General features: G+C 37.5%; 1 protein-coding gene across 4 annotated transcripts in view; it reads left to right on the forward strand.

The window, feature by feature from the left end:
* The window catches only part of LOC103768531 (plasma membrane calcium-transporting ATPase 2), a 170999-nt gene that overhangs the window by 99113 nt on the left and 52821 nt on the right, over window positions 1-19065 (forward strand). For all 4 annotated transcript variants that reach the window (XM_008935672.1, XM_008935674.1, XM_008935675.1 and 1 more), the window contains one exon: window positions 660-902. In XM_008935672.1, the coding sequence (XP_008933920.1) occupies window positions 660-902 (243 nt within the window). The remainder of the gene's footprint in view (window positions 1-659; window positions 903-19065) is intronic.

Raw genomic sequence — 19065 nt, forward strand, 5'->3', positions numbered from 1 at the left:
GATTTGCAGAACCAAACTGCAATACAGCTTTGTGTCCAACCAGTCGTGATGTACTCTGGTGGAGTATCAGATGTTGTCTGACAGCAAGGGCCAGGTGATTTGGCACAGAATTTTTTAAATATTGAAAACATGCGAACAAAGGTAGCTTGTATTTCCAGGTTTCCTATGCATCTTGTGAAAAATATGCATTGTGGTGTTGGAGAACTCTGCAGTGGTGTTTTTTTTTCATGGGTGTGAGGGGTTTGTTTGTTTTTCTTTCTTTCCCTGAATGTATAGTCCCTCTGTGTGCTTTGAGGTAACATCCTGGCATTGGAAATAGTGCTAAAAGAAGGCCATTATTTGCTACAATGATACTGTTTAAAAAAGCCTGGTATCTTCAGTTTCTTTAGCTAATCTTTGCTGTTGTAGCTATTCCTAAAATGTATAAATGCTGAAAAAAAAAGAGGGACCTATGTTAGTTTATCAAAGGCAAAATTATTTCAAGGGTAGTCACTGCTTGGTTGTCCGTAACTAGGGCTTAGGTTATTGGCCTCGATTGCAGTTCTAGTTTAGTGAGTGGTACATTCTCCTGAATGGGACTAAATACGCACTTTTTTGCTTTTTATAACTGCCAGAGCAAATCTTGAAGGTTTTTTTTGTTTTGTTTTGCTTTATCTCAGAAAATGATGAAGGATAACAATCTGGTCCGCCACTTAGATGCTTGTGAAACTATGGGTAATGCCACAGCCATCTGCTCCGACAAAACAGGGACACTAACGACCAACCGGATGACTGTTGTCCAAGCCTATGTTGGTGACGTCCACTACAAAGAGATCCCTGACCCAGATTCTGTCCCCGCCAAAACCCTTGATTTGCTGGTTAATGCAATTGCTATCAACAGTGCTTATACTACAAAAATTCTGGTAAGTAGGCTTTTTCTGTCAATAAAATGAAACTCAGCAGAAGAACTTGCAATTTTTTTAAGCAGTGTTAATTCCTTAGCATCCTGTTGTTGATTATGAAACATTAAATACTGTTGAGGTCCTCAAAATGAGAACAGGTGCTGTAAAAATGATATATTTAATGCTTTTCTTTTAAGGATAGGGATGTACTTATAAATACAAGATCATGCTACATTTGAAAAACTCCTGCTGTTGCCAGTTTGGGACGACCCAGTTTTGGTGCAGGAAAATTTGCTAAATAACACAATTAGTTTTCACTGAGGCTTCATATGTGTAAAATTATTTCTGTGTATCTTAGAACTTTCAATTAATTCTCAAATAGGACAAATTGGGTTGCTTAAATCAGCGAGGTTAACAATCTTTATTCATTCTGCTTTCAAGTGAATTACATCCAGAAGTATTTTATTCAGTCTGTGAATGAGGGCAAAATGGAAATCTCCTGTTTTCTTGTGGCATTAAGTTCTTTGGTACAGAGCTAATTAAAAGGCTTAAAACTTTCGCAATTCAAATAGATTTGGTCTTTGAAAGGTCAAGCTTAATCTTAATATTGCAGAATACATTTTTTTTAGTTTATGAATATATGCGTTGTCCTTTTTATAGCTCTGTGCAGAGCTGTGTGATAGAACCGTACGTGCACTTCACGTCTGTTTTAAAAGTAGTTTTTAAAATACAATCCCGTAAAACAATTGGCATAACACTACTGGGTGCTTGAGCATATATTTAGTTTAATTCTTGCTGTGTACATATTTGGATATTAGCAATTGGAAGAAGAATGTTTAGAGAAACCTGAGGCAGATATGCCAAGTGTGTTTGTAGCGAAAGTGGTTTTGAGATGAATGCTGCTGAGGATCGTTTAGGCAGGGTCAATGTCTGAATTGAAGCCACAGCTCAGGCACCCTTCAGAAAGTCATCTGTGCTGTGGTCCTCTCACTCTGGTCTCACTGAAAGTTCTCTTGAAAGGGAAATGTGGGGACAACCAGCCCCTGAGGCAGCTTCAGCCTCTTCTTACATCAAGAGTGGACAGGGGATTGCACAAAGTCTCCATGACCTCAGGAAGATACTGTTAGTGCCCTCCTTCCAGCTGAAATCAGTGGTGTGAGGACACCTCTTCTGTGGCACTGTGGGGACAAACAGCTCTAGACAACTGAGGCTGGAGTGAGCCCTTTGGATCTGGAATCCAAAGAGTCTGAAGAGCTCGTGCAGTTACGCACCAGTTTCAGGTGTGAACATCCAGCTAGCAGCACCAGTTCCCACCTGAATCCTGGATCTTATTCCTTCCTTTTCCTACAGTCTGTTGTGGTCAAAATCAAAGAGGTTAGCTGAGAGGAAAGGTGGTCCTTCCATTCTCGGGTGGTTGAGCGTAAATGCTGGGTAATAGCTCAGTGTGGGTGTTTTATGGCAGGGGCTTTTTGGAACCTAATCTGCATATTTGTAAATTTTTAAGACTATTTTACTGTTGCTGGGTAAATCCTGCTTTATTATTAACACATGATAAGGTTAAGCACTTCCTTCTATAGAAAGAGGCACTGGAGCAGGCTGCCCCAGGGAGGTGGTGGAGTCACCATCCCTGGAGAAGTTCAAAAAACCTGTAGGTGTGGCACCTGGGGACATGATTTTATGGTCATGGTAGTGTTGGGTGGTGGTTGGACTTGATGATCTTAGAGGTCCTTTCCAGCCTTAATGATTCTATATTAAGAGAAATAGAAACAAACACCCTCAACACGCAAGCTGGGATTAAAACAAGGGAATAGAGCCACACTGGGATGAAGGGTTAACAGGTAGCTGTATAAATCTGTGAAAGCACGACTGCTGCAATGGTAATACAAGTCCCCAGCAGTGGTCCTGTCTCTACGGTGTTTGACTTTGGGAGGGCTCTAAGAGAACGTCACCAGTGATGGTAGAATTTTCCTCATTCCTAAGAAACAGCAACGTGGAGGCACGTGGGCTTGGTAGTTGGGTGGGACTGGCAGAGTGAGACTCAATGTCAACCATGCTTCATTTGTTTGATAGTTCGCTGTTTACTTTGAATGCTTGCTTCAAACACAGTAGCAAAGAACTTCGTTCAGCTTCCACACCAGTTCATCCTCTCTGGCTCTCAGAATGGATTTAGGTTTCTGAGTGATACATGAGAAGACATCAGACATTCCAGAGTGATGCATCTGTAGTATGAAGTTTGATATTCTATCTTTCTCTTTAGTCATAGTTTCCTTTGACTGAAAAATTTCTTGTCAATAGTAGTTCTAACATGTACCTTTGGTCTCAATGTAATTTGGAATTTTTTTTTTACTCTGGTTTGACTTCATTGCTTCTTGTTGAAATTAGTTATGTTTGCCTGTTAAAAAGAGGCAATATTTCACCATTTCAGTTCTTTTTGAGCTTTGCACAGAGACCAAGTCAGTGTAAAATAGGCAAATGGCTGAAATCCTCTGGAACCCCTGGTGCTGGACGAATATCAGAAGATTACTTGAACTTCTCTGTGTAAAATGGTTAATTTATTCTGTAACAGTGATCATAAGATTAAGCCTTGTGGTGTGGCCCCTACAATAATAACAACTCCAATAGCAGAGAAGTTCTTTTTATTCACTGTTCATAACAAGCTTAAGCTAAAGTTTAAGATACAAGGCATTGTTCTATCGACCTCATTCATTTTGAATCACAAATAAATACACTAAAAATACGCAAGGGAGTTGTTTCCAGGATGAAGTATGCAGAATTATTTTTCTAGCTGCTAATACTGAATGCATACTAGTGCACTCATTCTTAGAGCATATTTAATCAAATTCTGAATATCAGCCCAAGCCCAAAGGGCACGTGTGTTGTGTCGCTAAGATTGAATTTTACATAGTCTATTTTCAGTTATCTAGTTATGTGTATGTTGTAAATTGTGCTTTGTATGAACTTCTGTTCAGGGTGATCACATATGGGACCATAAAACTAGTTGAGATGCTCAGCTGAATGAGAAATATTCCCTCTTGCATTGTCTTTTGATTAAGGGGCAATTGAACCATTGATAAAAATACAAAAAGAAAATAATATCACTGCTTGGGAAAAGACTTGAATTTCCCTGAGAAATTAAACACAAATTATTCCAACTGAACAATGGCATCATTAAATATAGTTCTTTTTAATGCCTTCCAAGGATTAAGTTACTGAGTGAACTGATTTTTGCATTCCATTAGCTTCAGAGCAACTTTAATGCTGCTTTTATGCTGTTCATGTGAAGCTGTTCTCCAGAAAACCTTTCTTTTCCAGTATTCATGGTTTAGATAGCTTTTACACCCAGAAATAAAAATCAGACTTCATACCTTTTTTCATTTATATTGCAAAGCATTTCTTTCTCTGAAAACAAAATTTGCATTTTGGGGACACTTTGGTTGCACTCGGAGCAGAAATACATTGATCTTGAGTATCATGGAGCAATAATGAAACAGAGACTCCAAATACCAAAGGCAGTGATTTGAGCCTCTTCTATTGAGCTCTTGCTTGCATGTTCTGTTTTAATTAGAAAAGTATTTCTTTTTCTAATGTCCTGGAAACTGTCATGAGGGCACAGATGACACGCTTGCTGGATGGGTGTAATGTGCTCTTATTAAGAAGAGATCACAATTAGTATTTAGCTGAGTGATTTTCAGCACCAGTGGAAAAGACCCAGTTGAACCCCTTATTGTTAGGATCTAACACAGGCATTTCATTTGGTACTTGATAGGTGCCTAGGGAGTGAAAAAACTACTTATGCCCTACTAGGTGAATATCTGGATTTGCGTTGGGAGGGCTGTTTTCAGTTCTGATGATCTGGAGTATCGTTGGTGGCGTTCACACAGTATGTGGCACAATTCAGGGAGTGGGTGAGGATCTTGAAGGAAAAAAGAGAGATGTCACAAAAAATAGTGCAAAACATGCGCTGTGTTCCAAAGCTTCTGCCAGCTTAGGAAATGGAGGAAACCTGTGTTAGTCTATATGTTAGTAAATGTTAATCAAGTAATGGATGTGATCTCATAAAACTTTTGGAGCAAAAAGGCCTCTATTAGATACAGCCAAAAGGGACAAATGAAGGGGAAAAAAAAAAAAAAGGAATGTAGACAGAACAGAGAAAGCAATGTTTCCTGTTTCCTGTATGGCAGAACACCTGCATGTGACAACAAATATCTGTTTAAGAAAATAGTGAAGTTCCTAAGGTTGCTGCCAGCACCCACGTTCCAACCACATTCCTCCCACGGCCCTAGTTGAGGGTCTTCAGTATCTGCTGAGACAGAACTCTGCTCATGAGGCTGTAGGGATGGCTTTGAGACCCCCGAATAACCTCAGCAGGGAGGATCAGGGGTTCTCCACGAGCTTCACTGGAGGAGTTTTTGTGGGATAGAGTGATGGTGACCCTCCATGGGAGAATGCTGCTGAGGACACAGGCTGGCTGCAGAGGCATGTGGTACGTGGCAGTGGGATGGAGCTGCAGCATAGACACAGCCATAAGGATTTGCTAGAAGAGGAAGGAGGGGCTTCATTCGCCTTCTTGCTTTGTGCAATTAGTTTTTTCCTGGATATGTCATGACTGGTCTTATTTTAATAAATGGAAGAAAATTTCTAACTTCTTTATACCGAAAAGAGTTCAAGAGATATTGGCACAGAATTTTATTTTTACAAATAAATAGTTCTTTTGACTCATTATCTGATACAGAATACTGGAATGAATGCACTTCATACTTTCTTAGAGAGAAGGGATGGAGGGAGACTGGCAGAGCAAATAGCTAACCCATAATATATGAAGACCATAAGAAGAAATTTTGGTCTACAACAGTGAAATGGTAAAAGTAATGGAAATGAAGATTTTTCGGTACAGCTAAAGCAGCTGCTTTGCAGGAATAAATGAAAATCCACTGTGGGTATCTGGAACATGGATGTAGTAGCCAGTTGAAGGGTTCTTTTTATTTGTGAGGGATATATTTGCATCCAAAAGAAGTCCAATAATCTGGGTTGTGGGGAGACACAATGTTCCTGTCAGGAACAGTCTTGAAAAAGGTATGCCAAGTACAAAATCCACTTCTTTCTTACAGATTTTTTTAAAAATCATATTTAAAGACTGGTTTTTGTTTATCAAATATTTGAATTGATGTCTATTTTTTCACTTGGAGGAAAAACATCGTCTCGAGAATAGCATATATATGCACACACATTATTCAGCCAACAGAAATTTGCTGTCATTTCCTTTTACCTTTCATGATTTCATCACTTCCAATATAGTAAAACCTTTTTGAAAACACATTTAAGGTTGTTTTGGGAATATGGATATTTGGAAATTTTCTACTGAATCATTCGAAAACCTGAGAAGCAATTGGTTGGTTTATGGCCTTTTAATTTCCCTATGCCAATGTATAAAATGATCAATGATGGAAAAGAGGATTGAAATATCTTAACTGTCATTAACAGTGGTCGTTTGCAGCTCTCTATTGTCTGATGTAGTACAGACTTTTTTATCTGTCTAAACACATCTATTTATGTGTCTGTGTTTATATGAAGTCATGTTTTCAGAACAGAATGGAAGAATGAGACCCTCGCTCTTTAGGCAAGATTATTTCATTTTTACACAAAGCTGAAAACCCAGCAGATCAGATTCTACCATACCTATCATCAGAAAATCATAAGAATTAATATTTCCTGAGGCAACAGCAAGAGAGTCTGTGCTTTATTGTAGCTGTCTGCCAAGGGCAGTCATGCTAAATGAAACTTCTGTTGGATGCCTTTAGAATTCTCTTCTTTATTTGGGGGAGAACTGTGGGAAAGTAGCTTGTATTCTCCAAATTGCATCTTTAGTTATTTTTGGTATTTGAAATTGGAAAGATATTTTTATTCTCAGGTGGGTTTTCTTAACATCTGTTCTCAAGCTCTTAGTTTTATGTGTTAAAATACAGAGAAAATTACCATTTGTTTTTCCTGTGTGTGAAGGTTCAGGTCGTCTCGTTTTATCCAGAGAAGTCCACCCATTGCTGCTAATAATGTTCTTAGTTAAAACAGATACTTAAAAAAAAAAAACCAACAAAAACACACATACGGAAAATGAGGTCAGAAGTGGAAAGAATGAATAAGGATGAGTTGAGGAAAGCTTTCCTTTATAATAATATTAAATGACAAGCCAAGTAAATGGCCTGGCCTAATATTTTTTTTCATTCCTCCTGTAGTTCCCTAGCATTAACGTGAAGCTGCAAATATAACTGGCAGCTCCAGTTGTTAACTTGGAGTCTGTGAAAGAGAGAATTTATCAGAGAGTCAAGGTGGCAGTCAAGGTTGACCTGCCTATGAGAAAGCAGGTCAGCTTGGAGGAAGAAGAGACAGTGGAAGAAGCAGTAAGAACAAAACAGAATGTTGCACTGGGGCACACTGAGGAGGGAAAAGGTGAAACTGGAATGTAAGGAGGAAAGATGAATTTACCTTGGCAGCAGCAGCGTTTGCACACGTTCTTCACAGTGTGCTCCTCCTCTACGACTGTGCGGCTTTCCCTGTTTTACTGCACCACATTTTAGAGTCATAGAGTCATAGAATGGGTTGGGTTGGAAAGGACCTTGAAGATCATCTAGTTCCACCCCCCTGCCCTTAGAGAGGTTTGCACAATGATTTTGGTATTGAAGGGTTGGAGTGAGTTTTGGCAGCAATGTGAGCAGAGGCTATTCTTTCTAATGTGGTGTATTTTTCTCTGCTTTCTTTCCTCGGGAAATACTCAAAAATAAATTCTACCTTTAGATAATGTGTAAAATTTTCATTTATTTGTGTTTTAAGGTTGGGAAGGATGTGGAGGGGAAGGAGGAGGACTTCTATTTAACAGCTATTTTGTGTCACGATAGATCTATGGAAGGTTTTATCCTTACATAATAATACTGGAAATACTGGAGAAACATATCTGGGATGAATTTTTGCAACTTAGCCTATATAGTGTCACCGGACTGGCTTGTTGTCTGTGTCATCTGGCTTTGGATGAGGGAGGCAAGAGGAAGGAGGAACAGGCTTGAATCATCTTCCTGCACTGTCACTGCAGAATACATTTGGAATGGCAAAATCCTGTAGTTCTGGTGTGCTCAAAGCCATTCAGAAAATGTCACAGAAAAAGGTACTGAGAGGAGAATCCTCAGCTGGGAGATTGAACTGGTGTAGAAATTCAAAGTATTAAACTTTTCACTGCGAAAAAGAACAAGTGGGTTTATATGAACTTATGGAACTCTGCTCCAGGTTTTACAGTTTGTGTTCTGCAATCTTAGGGGTACAATAAGTTACTGCATGTACCATCTGAGGAGAAACACAGAGGAAGATCTGCTTTGCAGAAAATCGTGCAGAAAATCAATGCAAAATTTTCAGAGTGGCATCTTCCAGCTCAGTAGGGCTGCATTTAGGTCAGTAAGGCTGTCTTAGGAGTCCAGCAGCTTGAAGATAGTGCTGTAAGTCTTTCATTGGCTGCTTTCAGCACATTAGTAATGAAAATTTGTGAAAATTGTACATGTTCCTGTTTTTGAAGTGTATGACTGAATCTCCAACTAAATGGTGCATGTGAGCCATTTAAAATTTGAAAAATATTTGATTTGATTGAAATTTGATTGAATGGATTCCTAGCAACCTGTATATTTTGTAAGAATTTTTACTTCATGGACAAAATTGTTACCATTACAAGTTAAATCTATATCTTTATCTCATTTTCCATGTTTTGTTCCCAGTGTTATACAACTGTATAATGTAGATGTACATTCTAGATGAGATCGGACAATGCAGGCCAAAGTATCTTTCTATATATAGCTAAGACAATCAACACCAAAAAAATCCCCAACAATATTTGCTTTAAAACTGTTTCATAAAGTCCTTGGTAAGCATTTTCTCTGAATAAGCTAGGCAGGAAAAAGCAACCTATAGCGTGCGTATTATTTTCTGTGTAAATTATAACCATTAGAGATAATAGATCATGTAGTTAATTGTCTCTGCTTCTAGGAGTGGTGATTAGCAGAGAGTAGTGATCTTCACACATCCCTTGCCATGGAAGTTTTATATAGTAAGACGTACAAATATAGCTTCTCTTACTAAATTAGCTACTGAGTTAATAATTGAAATAACTATGTTTAGAAAAGACTTCTTGAATGTGTAAAGCATCAGACTTGTTGTTACCCCAGCCATGCTCTTTCTGCTGTCATGCTGCAAGGTCTTGCCTTGCTGCTAAAAAGTTTTTTTCTGAAATAAATTCTCCTTTTTTTTCAGAGTTGTGAGGGGTAGGATGGAATCAGTGGCCCAGAAAGCTTCTTGGCAGTTGGCTTTGGGATGGATTTACCTAAGCAAAGCAGGATTAGGGAGCAGAGATCAGAGCAAGGCTGTCCTGTAAATCTGCTGTTGACATTGTTAAACCCTCTGGAAGGTTGAGTATTTTCATTAGTTTGTGCAGGTTTCCCCCGGTCTGGCAGAAATGCTATGGGTAGAGGGGATAAGATGAACACGCTCAGAGTTGGTTCACTGAAGTGCTCGTTATTCAGTAAACTGGAATTGCACATGAACTGGGCAACAGGAAGACTGCAGCTCCTGACAGCAATTTTCCTTAGTTCCCAGCCTTCTTTTCTGCCAAAAAATGGGTCACCATCCTCCTTCAGCAACAAACGAACACAGGAGGAGAAGATGGGTAAATAAAACAGTCCTGCACTGCAGAATGTAGCACGACAAATTATACCCATACTAGCAAAAAGTTTATGATTAGGTTAAATTATAAATCTTGATATCCTTTCTTCATGTGACAGAAAACAAGGTAGTAAAAACCTCCTTCATGCTGGCCACTTTGCCTCCACAGTTTGGTAGCTGCAGATTCCATTTATTCCTGTTGGAATGAAAAATCACTGCAAAATTATAAACAGGCATGACAGTCACTTGGAAGCTTTTTGTTACCATAATATCATTTACCACATTAGCTTTTTTTTTTCCCCTTCTGCTTCCTTGTATGAAAATGAGTAAATTAGATTTTTAACTTGCATATCCTATTATCTTGCATAGGATTTAAAAAAAAAAAAATGTTATTTATCTTACATTCATGTTCTTTTCCACTGATCTTGTACTAGCACAAGATGATTCACTTAAAGGAATAACTGCCACCTATTTCTAAATATGCCTGTTGATGAATGCAGGCTTTAAAAGTCAATGCTTCCTGCAAGGTATTCCAAAGTGTTTTCATCTAGACATATAAATATTGTTTATTGTTGTCGTATCATTTTTAGGAGCAATTTTTTTTTTTTTTCAGTAAAATATATTGGCACAATGAATAATTTTAATATGTACGACTTTTCATGCTTACGATACACTGGTGAAGTAAAGAATCACACTTTGGGGCTGAGTGCTATGCAGGTTAGAATGTAGTGGTAACACTTTGTAGGGGATATTACCAGGGAGTGTGTTTTCCTGATGGGAGCTTTTGTTTTTACATGAGTGGGTGTAAACCACTTACTTCAGGCATATCTGTTTTAATGTGGGTTTTCTTTGTGTTCTCTATCATCAGGAACAGGAAGATAATAATTTAAAATGTGATAATTTGCTACCAGCTTTATAGAAAATGTTAGTGGTTTTATGCACAGAAATACACCAACAGGCTTATTAGAAAACAATGCAGTGGATGAATCACCTCCTAAGGAAATGTGACAATGTTTTTTCGGATATATGTAGATGTATACATAAATATATACATTTTAGTGAGTTTGAACTGCAATATGATTTATTACTTGGGGGGGAGTGGGGAGGGAGGGACCAAACCAGCCAACTGAAAAAGACCTCAACTGGTGCAATGCCTGAAATACGACTAATCAGCAATAAAGTTGCTATTCTCTGTGAAGGACATTGCACTTAATAAGATCTATTATATTTCTGTTAATATAAGAAAAATATTATTTTTTCTTTTCTATTGAGATATAGTGAGTCCTACAAAGTTGGTATTAAATATACAGGAAATTTTCAATTCCCATTCCTACTTTCTTCTGCAGGTAACCCCCTCTACTAATTTTTCTTTCAAGCTTCAATTTTCTCTTCTGGAATGTATGTGAAGCTCTTGGTTCCTCTGGATTCTAGTAAATCATATTTCTGTGTTATTTACAAATGAGTGTGGGAAGGTGTCCAAAAATGATGGCCTTTGTGCTTTTGGAGATGGTGCCAGATAGCTGGAAAAATTCTAGAGTGGATGGGGTTCTGAGGAACTGTAACCCCGGATTCTCAGCTAACTGCAAGGGGCTCTGACTTCTCAAAGGCATATAACTTCGATGGATCTCGTTTCTCAGGGGCAGATGACTTTGATAGGCAGAAGGCATCCGTTACATAAAATCCTTTTCCCAGCTGGAGTCTAGCAGTGGAAACAAAGTTTTCAAAGGAAGGGTCTAACAGAGTCAAATCCATACTCTTCCTTAGCAGCACTGAAGAAATGACAGACTTCTTTTGGCAGACACCTCCCATGGAAAAAAATTAAGTATCTAGAAGGCAGTTTTAAAGGCTTAGGATAACTTTAGTAAGTACTACTACAAACATGTCTCAAGTGTATAAGTGCAAACACACAGCAAGAGTATGCCTGGCTACTGGCAAGTCCTTATGGAGACACAGGGCCACCTCATCTATCTGGAATTATGAATGAGTGTTGGGCAGTAGATGTAGCTCATTGTTCATCATACTGAATGAAAGTACTGAGCATGTTAAAAAGTTCCACTCTGTATTTCTTATGCTATTGTTATTTTTCCGTGGTTTCCTCTTACTCACATGAGCAGAGAATTAAGTTACCTTACACTTCACTTCAAAGAAAGGTTGACAGTGCTCAAGGCTGGTTTGCTAAGGGCTTTATATCTGGAAGAAGCAAGAGACAAGATTTTCTGGGAGAATTTTCCTGTAAAGGAGGACAGGATGTTCAACCTCTCCATCATCCCTGTCCCGTTTCCTTCTGAATGAATAATCAGATAAAAATTGGCTGCAGTCTTACAGTCTGCTATTCTGCCCAGCAAAGCCATCATTCTTAGTATCCTGACAAGGAGAGGGACTGGCCAGAGGCCTGAATTTATAATGCATCTCAAACATTACGTCACCAATCATGCAAAAAAATCCCTCTGAGAAAATATTAGATAAGCATTGCTATAACATATTATGTACAGTTGAACTCATGCATTTGCCTCCCAAAAAAAAGCCTAGCTAACCAAAACCAATTTAAAAATAATTTTAGCTGATACTTGCTAGTATAGATTTAAAGAGGAGTACATTTTTTATAGTAAGTGAAATGACTGCTGTTAGTGTTTTTAGGCTCATTTAGAAACGGACGCTTGAAGAACCCTTTTTCTTATGCTGGAAATGAGTACTATTGACAGAGAAGATCTGTAATTATGATGGGCTATAATCACTAGCTTAAGCCAAGTGAAAAAAAATTCCTTTTATGTTTCATGTGGCTAGATGTGCTTTGCACTTACCAAATTTGGCTCCTTAAACTGTACAAATTGTAATTGTGCTGCAACCAGAAAGGCAGTGCGTATTAAGAGTAATTTTTGCTTTGGTTTGCTCTTGCTAGAAATCTAGTTTTCCTTTCTGAGGTATATTCAGTAGAAAATCCAAAGTCTTGATAAGTTTTGTGCAAGTGAAAGCACAGATCAGGTCCCTGTAAATACTATTTCTTTTCTGAAAATTCAGGTTTTGGATGTGTGTATATAAAGGCTATGCATTTCCTGTTATTTCATGGGATGATTATATTCTTGTACAATGTGGTTGATATCACAGTACATTTTTTTCCAGATAGTGGCACTCATTTTTGGGGGGATGTACGGGGGGGGGGGGGTTGTTGGTTATTTTTCTTCCAATTTATTATCCTAAAATGATGATTTAATGTCTACAATGCACTATAGGATTTCCTGTTCTAATTAGTAAAAAGCATGGGGAAGATAATGCAAATTAAAATGAAAGTTGGTGTATTTAGATAACATGGAATGGATGGTGTGTTTCACAGCTGTGTGGCCAAAATTCATGGACAATGGCTAGTAGAAACCACATGTGAGATGCACTTCACACTACTGCTTGAGGCTTTTTTTTAAACAAATGTGATAAATTTTGACTGAGAGGTAGCTACTTAATTGAAAGTGAGGAATATTATGTAACTGGAGTTAGATGACATGTTCAGAAACATTGAACAAGTGTTTTATAGGCCACATTGGTGAGAGAGTCTTGAGATCCTGGGGAGAAAACTGTTGATAGATTACCAAAGCATGTACTAGAGTGCCTCAGAGGATGTTTTCCAAATGTACAATTGCCAGTTAGATCACTGCTATAACAAAAGAAAATGTATTTCTCTTTCCTCAAATCTAAAAGATGAGGTTTCAGCCCTAAAATACTTGCAATAATGCTTTTAATGTTGGCAAACTCCATGCAAATCCATAGTATTGGTTATAATTTGGAAATACACTTTTTATACTGCAGACATTGCCTTGAAATGGACTTTTCAGTACCTGATCAGCTCAACATTATGCAGTTTGTCTCCTGTTTCTGTTTTCTGTGTCTGCAACACCCATGAAGGCAGTCTAATATCAGCATGCAGTAAAAGCTCAGTTTAATAGGTCTAAAACAAGGTAGCAGATGTTTGGGTTCTCATTGTGGAGCTGCCAATTACAATTCTGCAATTAAGTGCAATTTCTCATCTGCATTTGAAGAAAAATGTTCAGCTGTTTTGTTGTTCCTGAAAATATGGCGCGCATTTGCCAAATAAATGGAACAAATTACCAGAAATTTATAAAATCAATTACTCTGTTCTTAATTTTAATCAGTTTGGTTTAGAAATGGCCCATTTGTCACTCTGGTCTGTGTTCTAATGACATTGGGAATAGGGGAGAAACATGCTCTTGCTTCTTTGTTTATAGCTGACTTGAACCGAAACCTTATGCTTAGACTATATTTAAAGTAAATTGGTTGTTAATTAAAGTAAGTTTAAAACAATTACTGTGTCTTATTATTTTGATTATATAGGTTACTTGTCAACAGTTCTTGCTGCGTTTAAACAAAGCTGGAATGGCACTTAGTAGAGATCTAACAATTGCCAGTTCCCTGTGAATGTGACTGTACAAAAGGACGAGAGTGGAGATTTTTGAGTCCCAGATCTGGGAATGGAATACTTTTCAAAATTTGAGAGCCAAGTTGTCATTAAATAGTATCTTTTAAGGGAACATACAAATGTTTTTGAACAGCAGCAATAGGAAAGTCCCTACAAACAGATTAATAACATCTTGTAGTATAATAAATATACCAAGAATCTTCTGGGGAAAATGTGGAGAAAAATCTGTGTCTGTAAAATTCAGTTTAATCTCATCTGGAAACACTGAGGCTGAAGTATCCTCATCATAGCTGTGATTAATCAGAAGTGTCATAACAAGGCAGAGTTCATTTTTGCACTGCAGTGTTGTTTATTAATGTACCTCTGCTTAAATTCAGCCATGAGTTGTTGTCATTTGGAAATGAGAGATTTTTTAAAAATGTTTTTTGAATTAAAAGACATCCAACTTTCTGTTTTAATTATTTTAATCTTGAAATGTAGATTATTTATTGCAAAAGGGTGAAGTTCAAATTGGAGTACCAAAATTGATCGAGAGATGAAGAGGATTGATTGATGTGGCACATCTTTTGATTATAGGGTCACTAATGAACTGTAATGTATCAATATAACATATATGTCAATGTTTCGTTCCTTAGAATAAGTATTGTTCAGTTACACGTGCAGGACTTTATGAAAAGGTATTAATAACTTTTAAAAGCTCTCAGTTAATGTTTCCATAATTTTAAATCAGAAATCCTTGCTTGGATCAAATTAAATTAATTACATAGTTAAATGTAGTTAAACTGAGCTTTTTTAACTACCTCAAATATTGATTCTCCTGTAGCTATCCCACTTTTTCTCTGATTATGAAGATAAAGGAAATAGAAATTTTTATTCTAATTGGTTCTAGCAAGCCCTTTATATCTAGGATTAATATTCTCATGAATGGTACAAATTGCTTTTTTCAAATATTTGCACATCTGAAAATTTATGCACGGAATATAAATATTTTTTATTTTTAATTTGCATCCTCTGTTCTTGAGTGAATTGAAAAACTGATGAAGAATGGACTAGAAAAGGGGACACAGAGGTAAATTGAAAGAGTCATAGTGGTGCCCAGTGAAAGGCCAAAAGTCGTTGAGAGCAAAAGAGCATAGAAGACTCCATGGAAGTGGGATGGTTTACAGTGAGGGTGGTCAGCCACTGGCACAGGTTATATAGAGAGGCTGTGGAGTCTCTCTCCCTGGAGATATTCAGAACCCAGTGGGACCTGAGCAACCTGCTCTAGATGAACCTGCTTCAGCAGTGCACTGGGCTTAGATGGTCTCCCAAAAGAGGGAAGCTGGTGCCTGCCAGCCTCAACAACTCTGTAATGCTGTGAAAAATTTGCATAGGACTGACATATCCGTCTTCTACCTTTAACTAGTGAGAAGAAGAAACAAGTTTCATGTTTGTGGTAGTGTATTTTTTTGCCTTGTCTTTTTTTTTTTTTTTGTTCAAACGAATCAGAGGTAAATTTTCCTTCAGACTGAAAGGGTAATTTAATTGTTTGTTATTAAAATTAAGGACAAAGTATTAGCTCTCCTTGAATGTAAAAATAGGTAAGAGTCAATGAGAGAGCAAGTAGAGACTGTCACACCAGCCTTTCAGTCTGTTCTTCATGCATGATTTCATCTTCTTTCATAATCAGTCTTGGGGGAATTTATGGATAGTGTCATTTTTTCCTTGTTCTTGTTATGTGAGCTGAAACAAGCTCAGGTCCATAGCCACTGAGCCACATCACAGCTGCTCTCTTAACTTTGCCGTGTTGATAGGAAATGTCACACTGATACATTACATAATTACAGCTGGCCCCTCTTATGTGATTATTGCCTTGTGATTATTTGAGGCAACAAGAGATGCTGAAATCTAAGCTGGTACCTATCTCAGTCACTCGCAGTGAGAATTACATGGGTACCACAGCAGTACATTAATTAAATAGATTGTTGTAACATTTTCAGATCTGTCTTCAGATAATAGAGAAAAATATTAAATCATTATCCTTCTAAAAATTAAATAATTAATTACCTCTGATGCAGGAAGCCTGGATTTGAATATCCTCCAACTCTTGTGGTAGATCTAATTATGCCAGTTGTACCTCCTGGCTACTATACAAATATATTGTTTCTAATACCCTATACAGTAATGAGTCAAAAACTCCTGTTTCAAATTTCCTAGGAAGTTTGAGCAGCTCTGATAGCTGAATGGCTGTTAAATAACAAGATAGGGCCTGTGCTGTGCCAAATGACACTGCTGTCACTCATCTGAGGAGCCTCCTTCATGTCAGCTGAAGGGTGCAGCACATGCCTGGTGAACGGTAGAGACGTCTTTTAAACTGCTTAAAATTTTAAAATTATGTTATTAGTTGATAACAGTGTTAAATGACATTAAAAGATGCTAAAACTGTCTAATGTAGCAACACTGTTGCTACTCAGTGAGGAGGCAGCCTTGCTCTAGCCACTGGTATTAAATAGCAACAGACACATGTATAATGTGATTATTAAACAATGTTGGTGTTTACATTTCTGGATTTGGTCTTCACATTTCCTATCTCTCGGGACTGCTGAAACGTGTTTCAGGTGCTTTCATTTTAGGTTGTTTAGATCTGGAATTAGTTTCAGTCTGGCTTAACAAATCAGTGCCTGTCAGTCAGGATTTAGAATAAATTGCCCTGATTTTGGTAGGCTGAAGATGGTGGCTGCTGGTGCCTTGGGTAAAGAGTGAGAACTTGAGGTGACTTACTTGGTGCACATTTTCCTAAGAAATGGATCTTCTGTGGGTATTGGGGGTTTGTGGATAACGGGAACTGAAAGGAATTAGCTGTTGTATCCTCTTTTCCAGTCTTTTCAGAATAAAAATATGGCACACACATCAATACAGGGCAGCACTGGTGAAATTACAGTTATTTATTTATGTGATCCATTTATTATTCCCCCTCCACATTCTCCTATGTTTGAGCCCTGTTTTGTATTGAGGAATACTGCTGACGTACTTGATTACCCACACACATCTGTGTAAACCCATTTTTTTACTCTCTTAATCCTGTTACTCCCACTGGTTTTGAATTCAAACAGTCCATGTCCTCCTGCCTGTATGGGAAAGTTTAAGTCTGTAAGTCACGTAGGAAGTTTTCAAACAAGGAGAGGCTTGGTAATAAAGGGAGAATTTCTCTCATAACCTTCTTGATTCCTCTTGCCTGATTCTTTTTCCTACAAAAAATGCTGTTGATAGTCCCTGAGCACAAAATGTGTGCCACCAATAGAGGTGAGTGTCTTCTTTTTTCCCATGAGTCTCCTCTCTGTCAGAAACTCTACCATCAAATTTCTTATTTAAGCCCATAGCTATTTTATTTTAGATGAGCTGTATTAGCATTCCTCAAAACGTATTACATGCCATCCTGCAGTATTTTTCTGGCTGTTGTGCGGCAACTATGTGACACCATTATGTACTGCATGCAACACAAGTCATAGTATGTTTAGAAAATCTGGCCATCTTTAGTTACCAGAGCATGTGCAGCAGGGTTCTCAAACATTTTTTTGTTGTCTAGTTTAGCGCCATATACCAGATACATGTATTGTAGGGCTTTGAAATGATGAGCGTGTAATCATTGGACACCAAAAATGGTGCATTATGGAGCAAACTGATCAGAGTCAGGAATTTTGAAGCTCACCATCCTGGAGCGATACAGACTTCTGGTGCTTTGGAACTGAAATGCTGTGCTTGAACTTCAGGTGAAGGAAGAGATCTGTATCAGTTGAGCAAATAAAATTTTTATTCCTCTGACGGCAAAAAGGAGATAAATTTTACTTTCTGATGAACAGGCATGATATAAGTGAAAGGGAACACTTATGTTAGTCTACTCAGTGGTGTGCATAAGAATAAAAAAAAAACATCAAACCTTTAAACGTTTAAATGTTGAGCTTTAAATACAGTGAGTGAGATCAGAATGGAATGTAATGTTAACACAGTCTGTTTCTTCTGATGCCAAAATGATTATGCAACCGGCTCCAAGTTGTTAACTGGATTTTTTTTTTAATCCCTTATGCTGACCCCATTTCAAACTGGCTTTTGATTTTAATTTAACTGAATTTCAACAGCATTGCACCTTGCAGTGATAGTTCTGATTTGTAAAATAGTATGTATGTTATCAGAAAGCACATTGCATTCTGTGCTCTGTATAAGACAGAGGCAACTTAGTAACCATTAGCATGAAAAAAATATATAAAATTCCAAACAGTCTGAGGACAAATTGTGCTCTTCCTCTTCAGTGAAGTCAATAATATTATTCTTGATGTGTCCTCAAGGGTAGCAGGGATAAGAATCTGCACAAGATATAGAGACTAACTTTTATTCCAAAATAAAGACCTTATGAAAGTGAATGCAGTATGGAGCTGATGCCAGTTTATATGCATTGAAATTATCTTTAGGGTGCTGGTTTGGTTTTCTTTGTTTTTATCTACAAAAAGATTTTTCAAAAATTCAAAAAAAATGTTTGGAGTTTGGTTAATTAGTATTATCCTGGTCATGTGTATAAATAACTGTGCTAGCTGTGGTCTGCCCAGAAAGTGTGCTTTGTACTGAGATAGTCTTGAAAGTATAATGTGGGCAGAAGGTCAATAAAAGTAAGGAACAGTTCCACAGTATTGTTTGGGAAGAGTCAGGTAGAATTATTAAGTAAGATTTCAATACAGTAAGTGAAACTGTAAAAAAAAAAAAAAATTCACTAAGGGAATCCTTTGAAACTGCTTCCCATTTTGTGATTGGAAACCTGATTTAGTTAAGCAAAGTTTTAGGTTCTTAATCCTTGGGTAAAAAGAACTCACTCCTTTCATTATTAACTTTTTTCCAAGATAAACAGCCATTGCTTAATCTGTCCTGGTTTAGCTTGAAGTCAGCTGAAGAAACCTGTATCTATGAAAAGCTGATACATTTGATGATAAATTCAGTATGTTTTAATCTTGCTTTAGATGTCCTCCATTAAACCATTGACATGTAAGGAGGGAATATCTCTGAATTTGATAGTACTATAGATTTTTAATAGTTCTCATA

This window comes from Merops nubicus, unplaced genomic scaffold, assembly GCF_000691845.1.
Source record: "Merops nubicus isolate BGI_N331 unplaced genomic scaffold, ASM69184v1 scaffold19642, whole genome shotgun sequence".
Lineage (NCBI taxonomy): Eukaryota > Metazoa > Chordata > Aves > Coraciiformes > Meropidae > Merops > Merops nubicus.